The sequence below is a fragment of the Phyllostomus discolor genome, chromosome 3 (assembly GCF_004126475.2).
Source record: "Phyllostomus discolor isolate MPI-MPIP mPhyDis1 chromosome 3, mPhyDis1.pri.v3, whole genome shotgun sequence".
NCBI classification, from domain to species: domain Eukaryota; kingdom Metazoa; phylum Chordata; class Mammalia; order Chiroptera; family Phyllostomidae; genus Phyllostomus; species Phyllostomus discolor.
The window spans coordinates 39,599,395-39,611,506 of NC_040905.2; the positions used below are offsets into that span (position 1 = coordinate 39,599,395).

Sequence of the window (12,112 nt, forward strand, 5' to 3'; positions counted from 1 at the left end):
AGTAAGGAATAAAATGTATCTGAATACAGTTTTGTAAAACTTGAAAGAAATACACACATTCATTGGGTTCTCAACAAATAATGTTTGCATGAGACACAAGCTGTTCAACATATAATATAATGAAGCTGCTTCTTTATACCTCTTAATTAAAATATTCTTAATTAAATAAACATTCATCTAAGTAAATTGTGTAACTACAGACATTCTCCTTTTTAACATCTGGAAGTAGGAATAATTAATATACTTTATAACCAAGAGTGATGACCATCATTATTTTTAAAATACATTTTTCTCATACTTTTTAAAATCTTGCATTTAGTATGCATTGTGTTTAATTAAAAAAAATATACGTGCTTCCAATTAAACCTTATGAACAGACCTTAGTAAAGGGTAAGATATTTATTAAATGTCTACCTCAACTAAACCTTTTTTCTTATTTGACGCAAACACAATAATAATAGTGTAATATATTCTTTCTCAGGGATGTTTAATAAATTATCATTTTGCTTTCTCTATACTCATTACCTAAATGAGTATAAATTTGATAGAACTAAATATAGTTACAATATCAAGCACAACAATCAAAGGTAAAATACTTGCAACAAGCCATACCTAGTAATAAGGACCGCATTATCGTGGTGGGCAATCCCATTTTCTTGAATGATGTTTCCATCACTTTGCTGGGAGAGAATGGATTTCTGCCATTTACAGAAGCTATCGAGGGACTTGTCTGCATGGTGGTTTATCTCCAAGTTTGGCTGCAATACAACATGCATACCAGAAATGTTCCAAACAAATTACTAAGGTCAGTTGTTCAAACTTTTGAAACCTAAAGTGGCACTATAATTAGAAGCAGTGGTTTCTAGGAATAATCTCTTGCCAATTTTTATCTCTGTAATATCTGACCTAGAGCTAATTTAGTATATTATTGAACAAACATTCTTTCCAGCTCCAGGTTTAATGATCATGTGAATATATGTGATTATCAGCATACAAAACCAACCAAAACCACTATTAGAAAGTCTGTCATGGAAATGCTCACTTTTATACTGAAACATACAGCTAATATACATACATAATTTTAATGTGCCATAAGAGGTATATTCCTGTAAACTACTTAAAATTTGCTTAAATTATTAAATGCTTCCTGTTGAAAATATATTCAAACCAGAACTTCCTAAGAGGAGTAATAATAAAATACATCCTTATATAATGCATAATTCTGTAGCACATCGTTTAAGATTTTAGACATATAAAGTAACTCATTCTTACCTGATCATCTGTAAGAACAATTAAGCGGGCCACTATAATATTCACAACGTTTCCTAGGCTGGAATCACGGTAAAGTTTGGCAACCTGACCTCCAGAAAATAAGAAAAGACACAAAGTCAGACAAAAATCATAGGGTGATTGATTTTTTGTAAGTGCTAAATTAATTTTTCATGAATTTAATCACTGTATATATAAAAATATGTTTTTCATCCCATGTCACTTAGAACAATGCCCTCAAGATGCCTCAGTAAAAGGTTTTTATATAAATCTACCTCAAGAAACAGTTTCTCCTAAGATGAACTACAATGTAGTAATTAAGAGGTTGAGTTGATGTTTCAAGTTAAAAGAAAACTCCTTAAACAAGATTTCACATGACCAATTCAAAAATCCTATTATCTGAAAATAATAAAGTCACCTTTAAATTTATTTTCTCTGTAACCGAAACATCAGTAGATCAAGTCTTCCTCATTTTAGATGAGTGAATTCTTAAAGTCATTATTTCACAGTAAAAATCCATGACCTTCATCAAAACCCACAACAAACTATTGTTACAATATCATATAGAGGGATCAAACTTACAATATTCATCACACTCAGAATGTAATGTTCAATGTCCTTGCGGCCGTGATAGCCCACCATCATTTTGTCGGCCACCACCAGCGTCTCCACGAAGCGCTCGGAGCTCACGGACCTCCTCTGCCTGTGCGGGCCGTGCGGGCCACTGACCGGCAGTGCGGAAGGAAACGCAGAGGTGTCGTTCAGCCACCAAGGTTTGCCGGTGCCAACGAGGTCTGCGGTGAGAACAACGAACCGGTTCGGATAGCTTCATTAAGTGCATTTATTTATTTACAAGTCTTTCATTGAGACGTGCTGCTTCTCATAAATTCTCTAACGTATTAAGAGTTTTCCAACTGAGGGGAGGAAACGAGGAAATGCACTAGCGAGAAAAATTAAAGTCCTTAAAATTTTCGAAAGAATTACATTATCTGAAAAAATTAAACATTCAACTGCTCATGAAAACATAATAAATTGAATGAATTATTTAATAAAAAAAGTTTTTCAAATAATGATTCCATATTACTTCTGTAATTACTTTAAAAAGTTAAAAACCCAATTAATTACTTTTTAATTTAGAATTGGTGTTTTAAAAATGATTTAAATTTGTTTAAAAAGCAACAAGAGCATTAACTTTCTAAACAGCCTATGACAGTTCTGAAGAACAAAATTAATGTTGCAAAAATCTATTCCTAAGATGAACATTTATTTTTAAGGTAAAATGCTTTTTTAAAATACTTTTTAAAAATATTTACTGTTAGAGAGCAGGGAGTGAAGGAAGAAGAGAGAAAGAAACAATGATCCGTTGCCTCTTGACCATGCCCTGACCAGGGACCGAACCCACAACTTTTCGCTCTGCAGGATGACACCCAAACAACTGGGCCACGCTGGTCACGCCTTATTAAACTACCTAATTTAGAGCAATTCTACTGTTCTAGAAATCTCAGTTCTAAAAAGCTGTGAATTACTTTTCTCACTTAATTCTGCTGTCTACAACTCTTTATACTGACTAACCAAAGTATTCCTTTTCCAAATCCTACAGGTAAAGGGCATGAGAATAATTCCAGCATGATTCAGTTTAAACTACATTTCAGTGTGGATTGCAGTTTACCCTTGGTTTTCTAGCCATTTGGTTCTTCAGCACACAAGAAACCGTCTAGTGCTGCAGCATTTGTGAATACTTGCCTCATTTATATTTCTCATCACTTGTCAAACGCGAGCAGGTACAGATCCTCTGCTTACGTCACTTATGTTTACTTACATTGAACAGAAAATCTTTCGGGCCTCCACTTATTGAAAAATTTAGTGAGGAAACACTAAATTAACTTACATACTTGACAGAAAGTGGCACTTTCTCTGTTTTTCTAACTTCTTTAGCTTGCCCTTTTAAAGAATTACTTTGGGAGAAGTTATAAATGTTAAGAAATAAGATGAATAATGACCATGAGAAGTATCAGTAACATATTTTTGAAACTCATATAAGTTAGTGTCTTATTCCTAAATGTAAGAGAAGCAGAAGCATACAGCTTCTCATTTCAGTAATATATCCCGAAGACAGCCTGTAGGTATTGCTCTGTGTCCATTTGTGACAGACAAACTCTTAAGGTGGCCCCCAGGACCTCTGCTTCCTAATGTGCACACCTTTGTGTGATCTCTTTCTCCCTTTAGTATGGGTGGGACCTGGGACTTGCTTCTAACCAATAAAATACAGCAAACGTGATCAGATTTACATGATTACGTGTATGAGTGCTGTATATAATTATGTTACATGACATTGTAGTCTTTCCCTTGCTGGCTTAGAGGAAGCAATCAACCATGTTGGTGAATCATACATGGTAAAGAACAGAAAGTGGCCTCTGGCAGACCACCAGTCAAAAAGTGAAAGCTGTCAGTACTACAACAGCAAGGAAATGAACCCTGCCAAGAACAATGGAAGAAGAGAGATCTTCCCCAGTCAAGATTCCAGACGAGAGCCCAGCCCTGGTTGAAGCTAAGTAAATAACCCATCCATGCACAGGCTCCTGGACCACAGCAACTATGATGTAATAGAGGCAAATTGCTTAAGCCATGGAATTAGTGGTAATATTGTTATGAAACAACCAAAATCCTTTCTGCATTTTAGAACTCCAATTTCTCCTGCTCACTCTTCTGTGATCACAAAATCACTCATATATTCAAACCATGCTTAGTTTTCCATTCCTCTGACTGGACAGCTTAAATATCTCAAGATAAGATTTACTTCCCTTTAATTTGATCATTTTCACTTCTATGATTCAGTCAATTTCTCCTTATTCAATATTTTTACTTAAAGTGTTGTGAAAAGAACACATATTGCTTGGCCAAATACACACTTAGCAATGCTGCTTCTCACTTAATAGCATTCAGTATAAAGTAACTCTTGTTATCAGCATCACCATTTTCACAATTTTAAACTTTTTAGCTTTTTAATTGTTAGTTTGCTTAGCTATCACTCCATCAGACATATGTATATATAATGTCTTTTTGATGGGTATTCGTAAATTAAAACAGTTCTTAGAAAATTTATAGTCTGATATGCATATAATATAAACATACAAAATATATGCATAAAATCAAAAGAGATAACATCTTTAGTTTTATTTTTAAAATTAAAGTCATCAGCATTATTAGATTATTGCAAAACAGTATCTACATTTTATAATTGTCAATTGACTGCTTAATGTTAAGCTTAATATCTGTAACTAATATATTTTTAGTCTTAAAAATACACAATTAGCCCTGGCTGATGTGGGGCCATAGATTGAGCTCTGGCCTGCAAACCAAAAGATCACAAGTTCAGTTCCCAGTCAGGGCACATGCCTGGGTTGTGGCCCAAGTTTCCCAGTTGGGGGTGTGCAAGAGGCAACCAATAGATGTATCTCATGCACGTTGCTGTTTCTCTCCCTCTCTTTCTCTCGCCCTTCCCCATCTCTAAAAAGTAAATAAAATCTTTAAAAAATACACAATTAACTTGTTTTGTTTTAAAATAAAGATCAGTAGTTCTTCAACTGATATTAATCACATATGTTTTGCTCAGTTTAATTTTGGATAGGGTGTTAAAGAAAATATTCCTCCATAAACATGTATAAGAAAACTTTTCCTCAAAACCAAATACATGGATCTCTTTGCCATTTCAAATAGAATTTTTGAGTATTTGATCAATTTAAATATACTTTTAAATATAAACATTCAAGATTATCTCATTAACCTCCTTTTTCAATATATTTTTTATTGTTTTTCAGTTACAGTTGTCCCCATTCTCCTCCTTCCCCCATTGCTCTCCCCCCCTTGCTCTCCCATGCCTGGTGCAACCCCAGCTCCCAAAGATAATCCACCCACCACTATCCTTGTCCAGGGGTCCTTTGTACATGTTTCCCTTCTTCCCCCCATGATGCTCCTCCCCCCATCCCTCTCAGTTTGTTCTTTATTTTCATGCATTAACTTTCTTAATTTTTCATTTCTATTACTCTTGACAATTGGCCATGTATTTGTTCATTTGTTTATTTGATTGCTTATTTAGTTAACTGTCTTTCCACACTAGACTATAAGCCTCATGGAAGCAGGGGCTTTTCCTGCTTTATTTATTGCCACATCCCCATTACCTAAAATAGCTTTGCACATACATGCTAAGTTAATATTTATTTAATAAAAATATAAGTAGATAATGCAGGCATAGTAACATAATATCTATACCAATGGACTATAAAAACACTCAGCTATCTTTGGGTGGTAGTATAAAAGCAACATTTTTGTCCTATATTTTCTAAATTTTCTACAAGAAACATATTACTTTCATAAATTTTTTTAAGTTGATAGCTTAAACCTAATTAGAATAGGAAAACTCATGTCTGAATATGAAATAAATATATTCACTGCCAAAAGGGTTTTTTATCTTGTATTCTGATAGAAACTTGATTCCCAATAGCAGGTTAACTGGCAATGTGTGCCCATAAATTCACATCTCACTTGAACGAATCTGTTGAAATTGTATCACCATTAAGATCAATAGTTCTTAACCAGGTGTTTCTCAAATTTATTGAACACAAAACGCTTTTTTTCCAATAATATCTAGTGACATTCCCACAGAACTTAGGGAACTACAATTATATTCCCATCCCTGGGAAGCCGGGGAAGTGTTGGAAGGTGTGTGACACAGCCAGACCTAGGAGGCAGACTTGACTAAAGACAGCAAGACAAAGCTGGAGCCCAGAAGAGCAGTTAGGAAGTCCTGACAGTGGTCCAGGCAAGAGATAACGAGGGTGTGAACCAAATCAACTGATGTCAGGGAGGTGGAAATGGCTCATGAATGGAACAGAGTAACAGCAAGGCCCATTCAGGAAACAGTCTCAGTAATCCAGAGAGAGGGATTGTAGAAGAAAATGTTCCCCCAAAAGGACAGAACTGTATAATGGCAGTAAGAGCGGAGTTGGAAAACCGTTGGACTCATGCCTACACCACTGAAAAATAAGAATCTGCCTGAGCAAGGCCAGTTAATGACACAGGCACTTCAAAAGAGGATAGTTTGAATATTTTTAAAAAACCATATCAAAATAACCAACTCAATATTTAAATCTTCATTTTTAAAGAATTTATATATAATTGTACTTGTAACAAAACTATTATTAAATACAAGATAAAATAAACTACTTCCACAATGTTGAGACTCAGTACTCAATACAAAGACCTTTATTATCATCATTATTTATTTGAAATTTTATTTCATGTCCTAAGTGGATTCACTGTAAGTGGCCTTCTTCTAATACCAATTATTCTTGACCAAGAAGGACTGCCCATAGGTAAAAGCCTCAGAGATGCCTCAAGAAGAAAAAAATGAAGAATAAGAACAGTCAGTGGAGAAAAGCACTGTAAAGAACACTTGTACTTGAAGTGGAAGATAAGGAGCCCCAGAAAGACACTGAGAAGAAACAAAAAAGTGACGCATTCACTAACCTTGAGGCAATTCGCTCCGTTTTTTACAATCTACCTGTGGAACCCAGCCCATCTTTCACGAAATTTACTTGGTGAATTCTTCTCTGTATCAAAGTGAAATCTGCCTCTGAAATACTCTGCCCCTGGTTTCAGCTACTATACCTACATAGAACAAATCTAATCTTTAAAGTTATTTTATATATACATACATATTATATATATAATAGCTCTCTACATGCTAGAAAAACTCATCCCAATAATAACAGCTACAATTTAACTGAGTAACTAATGTGTGCTGAGAGGAGTTCCCAGAGAGGTAGGGTAATTTTTCCAAAGCTACACCAAAGCCCATGTTCTTTCTACTATCCTATGCCATGTCCTCTATTTCCCTAAGCTTTCTGATCTTTAGACCAGACAGCCTCCTAATTCCCTACCTCTAGTCTTGCTCTTCCTCCATTCAGTCTCCAGATGGCTGCCAGAGTAATCTTTCTAAAACCCAAATCTGATCATGTGATTCCTACTGCATAAAACCTTTCAATGGGTTTCCAGCACACTTAGGATAAACAAGCTCCTTTTTTTTTTAAGATTTTATGTATTTATTTTTAGAGAGGGAAGGGAGGGAGAAAGAGAGAGAGAAACATCAATATGCAGTTGCTGGGGGTCATGGCCCGCAACCCAGGCATGTATCCTGACTGGGAATCGAACCTGCGACACTTTGGTTCGCAGCCTGCACTCAATCCACTGAGCTACGCCAGCCAGGTCCTCAGATAAACAAGCTCCTTAATGTGGTTTGCAAGGCCTTTGTGATTTGGTCCCTTCTTATCCCAGCTTCATCTCCCACAGCCACTCTGAATCTCACCCCTACTTCTCCAACCCACATTCTAATATCCAGTTATATGAACTATCAATTCCTGGAACATGACATTCTCTCTTTAGGTTGAGAACCTTTGTAAATTCCGTTTCCCCTGCTCCCTCTGTCTTTGCCCAGCTATGCTCTCTTATCCTTTAGGCCTCAGTGTAGAAGTCACTTCCTCCATGAAGCCTTCTTTGATCACTAAGTTTAGGCTTGTTGCCCCATTTATGCATTTCTATAGTACCCTAACTACCACTATCTTTGAATACTACCTTAAAACTCTTCAAGTCTTATACAAGTGTCTGGATCCCTGTCACCAACAAAAAATATCAGGCTAAGCAAACAGCACTGAGTACTATGGAAGAACACCTGTGCATGAGAGTTATAACTATTACCTGGTTAAAATAAGGGAGGTTTCTTTGCCCTTCAAAGAAAAAAATCACATTTGATACAGACATATTTCAAAAACTTCCAAAACTGACCTAAAACTATTAAGTGATCTTTTTGAAGAGAACTCTGGACATTATCATTTTAATTACTTAAATTCTTATTTACTTTTATTATACACTGTACCGTACATGTCAGAGGAAAGAGAGTGGCAATAAATAAAATATGCTTTCTGAAAACTGCATGCTCACTCACCCGAGACCCCACAATGAGAATGATCATACAGATGCCGCTGCTGAAGGGTTGACTTTTTGTAAATAACATGGGGGTGGCCATTTTCATAACTAAAATGTTTGGAATCCTCTGTGGTATTTTTTAATGGTTCAATAAAATATTCTTCATCTTCTGTAGCAATAACACCATGCTGAAAGACAAAGAAACAAAGAATTGGCCAAGAAGAATCATTTGAACATTATCATTATCGAAAGGCAAAAATAAATCGATACCACTCCAAAAAGGTTAAAATACATGTTAATAAAAAATGTATTAAACTATCTGTACTCAGCAAAACACTACTACATAAATATTCCTTTTCTTTGAAAAGGATGTTTAAATTCCTCAACATGGTATGCCCAGTACCAAGTACGACAGGTCCATCATTTCCTCTAATCTTCCTACTGACTCTATGAGGTGGCAGAAACCTCGATCAGGGGTGTCCAACCTTTTGGCATCTCTGCACTACACTGGAAGAAGAGTTGTCTTGGGCCACACGTTAAATACATTACAACACATAACCACAAAAAAGTCTGTTTTAAGTGAATGTATGATTGTGTGTCGGGCCACATTCACAGCCTTTGGGCTGCAAGTCGGACACCCCTGTAGGTGTACACTAAGACTTATTATTTCCTTTCCACATTGTGCACATTTAACTGTTTCCTCTGTGTCTAGGTTTGGCTTTGTAATTGAGTTTCAGCCAACAGAAAATGGATAGTGTTGTCTATCACTTTCAGGCCCAGCCCCTGAAAACCTCCCAGTGGAATTCTCCTCTCTCTCCGAATAAACACCTAAGGAAGGTGGAAACCCAAAGCAAAGGAATCTGGGTCCCTGAACGACTTCAAGGAAAGCTATTCAACATAGCCGCTAATATAAGGGAGAAATAAACTTTGATTGTGATAACTGACATTTTAATGTTTATGTTACACCAATTAATATGTCCTTAATTAGCCCTGGCTGGTGTGGTTCAGTGGATTAAGTGCCGGCCTGCGAACCAAATGGTTGCCAGTTCCATTCCCAGTCAGGGATCACACCTGGGTTGCAGGCCAGGTCCCCAGTGTGGGGTGCACAAGAGGCAACCACACATTGATGTTCCTCTCCCTCTTTCTCCCTCCCTTTCCCTCTGTCTAAAAATAAATATATAAAATCTTTTTTAAAAATGTGTCCTTAATTACTACACCTGCCACATATATCCCTATTCTTGCCGATGAAGTAACATGCTCAGAGGTTAAGAACTTGCTCAATACTATACAGAAGTAAGTGAAGGAGCTGGAGTTCACAAAACCCTGCTCTTATTCACAGTATCAATTGCCTTACACATATTTTTTTTTTTAAGATTTTATTTATTTAAGCCCTGGCTGGCGTAGCTCAGTGGATTGAGCGCGGACTGGGAACCAAAGTGTCCCAGGTTCGATTCCCAGCCAGGGCACATTCCTGGGTTGCAGGCCATGACCCCCAGCAACCGCACATTGAAGTCTCGCTCTCTCTCCCTCCCTCCCTTCCCTCCCTAAAAATAAATAAATAAAATTTTTAAATAAATAAATAAATAAAATAAAATAGATTTTATTTATTTATTTTTAGGGAGGGAAGGGAGGGGGGAGAGAGAGAGAGAGAGAGAGAGAAACATCAATGTGCGGTTGCTGGGGGTTATGGCCTGCAACCCAGGCATGTACCCTGGCTGGGAATCGAACCTGGGACACTTTGGTTCCCAGCCCATGCTCAATCCACTGAGCTACACCAGCCAGGAATTGCCTTACACATATTTATTTAGCCAAGTCCTACTCAGCTCAGTCATATTTCCTCTTTAAATCTTTCTCTAACCCAACTGGAGTAGCTTCACATGCCCTGAGCCCCAACAGAGCTTATTATTTACTTTTAATTAATTTATTTTAATTAATTCCACACTGCGTTGCAACATCTCAACTCTTGGAGCTATATTTAAATTTTGTATAACTTCTCCACTGCATGTTTTTTATTCCCAAGTATACTAGTTGCTTTCTTAAGGCAAAGGGTTCTGTTTTATATTTCTTTGTATCAGTTACAGCCATTGAAACTTTCCTGTATGTACTATGTACACCATGCTGAGTAAAAGAAATGAGATATGCCCTGACTGGCGTGGCTCAGTGGGTTGGGTGTCACTCCACAGAACGAAAGGTCACTGGTTCGATTCCAGTCAGGGCACATGTCTGGGTTATGGGTCAGGTCCCTGGTTGGGGGCGTGCAGAGGCAACCGATCAATGACGTTTCTCTCACACATCGATGTTTCTTTCTCTCTTTCTCCCTCCCTTCCCCTCTCTCTAAAAATAAGTAAATAAAAGCTTTAAAAAAGAAAGAAATGAGATAGTAAAAGTTATGCACATCAGAAATAAGAACTTCCATCCTTGTCTACTCATATTTTCCTAAGTGCAGCACTCGTGAGAACCGCTCCTAATCCAACTAATTTACCCTGGAGCACTGGATAAAACACAAACTCTCCGGGCCTATTTCCTCAGCTGGAAAAATGAAAGGGTTGGTATAAATTAGTGGTTTGAAAACAGCACTCTGGGGAGCCCTAAGGGTTCCATGGAAGTGCCCTCAGGGGACTGCCCCAGACAACAAAGAGAGACCTACAAGGCTTGGATTCCTGGGTTTAGGAATCAGCTGTGCCTTTATTAATCTATATATTAAGTTTCCACATAACATTTCATTTGAGAAAAGGGTTTTGCTGCTTTAAAAAGAAAAAAGCTGAAAGCCTCTGGTTCAGATAATCTCTAAAGTCCCTTTGAATCTAAACCTCTGTGATTCTGTTTAGGGAAATTGATGTTGTATATCATATGCTGGGAAAGAAAGATAAGACATAATCAGAAGTGCTCTAACTCATAGATGAAGTTGGCAGCTACCTATACGACATGAACTAAGGAACGCAAAAAAAAGTCTTTAGTCATTTTGTATTATTTCCACCATTATTTGCTTTACTCTTAAGATATTAGTCTGTAAATTAAATGCAAATACTGACAGGAACATCATAATCTGTCATTAAATACTCTAACACCTGAGCACGAATTACTTTACTGGGAAGGTTAACAATGTGATAGTAAGCTGAACTGGGTCCCTGCAGGGAAGAGAGTATGTATAAGAAGTGTTGGCAGGAGAGCAGGGAAGAGCACCGAAGTCGTGTCATGCTGGACCATGGGCCAGTCACTCAAGACATGAAACTCGGCTTGCTGGGGAAAACAGAGTCACAAGCCTTGCAATTAAACACAAACTCTAATTTTGAGACTGGAAAGACTCTGGATTTTAAATGTTAGGTACTCTGTAAGATGTTCACACACATTACCTCATATAATCCCAATAGCTCTTTGAAGCAAGTGCCACTATCAGCTCTTCTGAGTTGATGAGACACCAAGATTGAGCGAAGCCGAGTAACAGACTCACTTGATTAACTTTGGAGCCTGGACTCTGGGCTACTATACTGTAACTCCCTTATCCTGTGAGGCTGTTTCTGACTTTATCCATTCATTCACCAAGTAGGCTTTGAATGCCTATCAAATGGCAGGTGCTGTTCTAGAGGGCAGGGGTACAATAACGAACAGAACAAAGTTCTGACTCTATCATGGAGCTTACATTCTGGTGGGAGGAGCTAGAAAAAAGCAATTCATTCAATAGATAAATAAACGGCCAATCACGTAGTGATCAATGTTAAGACGAAAAATAAAACAGTGTAAGAGAATAGAGAGTAATTACAAGTAAGGGAATTCTACAAACTTTAGGATGATCAGGGACATCCTGTCTAAAAAGGTGACATTTGAACAGAAATGTAAGCCAAGTGATCAGGATTTTAGTTTA

At 37.1% G+C, this 12,112-nt stretch overlaps 1 protein-coding gene across 4 annotated transcripts in view; it reads right to left on the reverse strand.

The window, feature by feature from the left end:
- Positions 1 to 12,112, reverse strand: part of ADAMTS6 (ADAM metallopeptidase with thrombospondin type 1 motif 6) — a 240,312-nt gene that overhangs the window by 210,581 nt on the left and 17,619 nt on the right. For all 4 annotated transcript variants that reach the window (XR_004901934.1, XM_036020332.1, XM_036020333.1 and 1 more), the window contains exons 4-7: positions 8,270 to 8,438; positions 1,852 to 2,063; positions 1,273 to 1,356; positions 613 to 758 (exon numbers count right to left, since the gene is read on the reverse strand). Coding sequence is in view for 3 of the 4 variants with exons in the window: in XM_036020332.1 (XP_035876225.1) it covers positions 613 to 758; positions 1,273 to 1,356; positions 1,852 to 2,063; positions 8,270 to 8,438 (611 nt within the window). In the remaining variant the exon portion in view is untranslated. The remainder of the gene's footprint in view (positions 1 to 612; positions 759 to 1,272; positions 1,357 to 1,851; positions 2,064 to 8,269; positions 8,439 to 12,112) is intronic.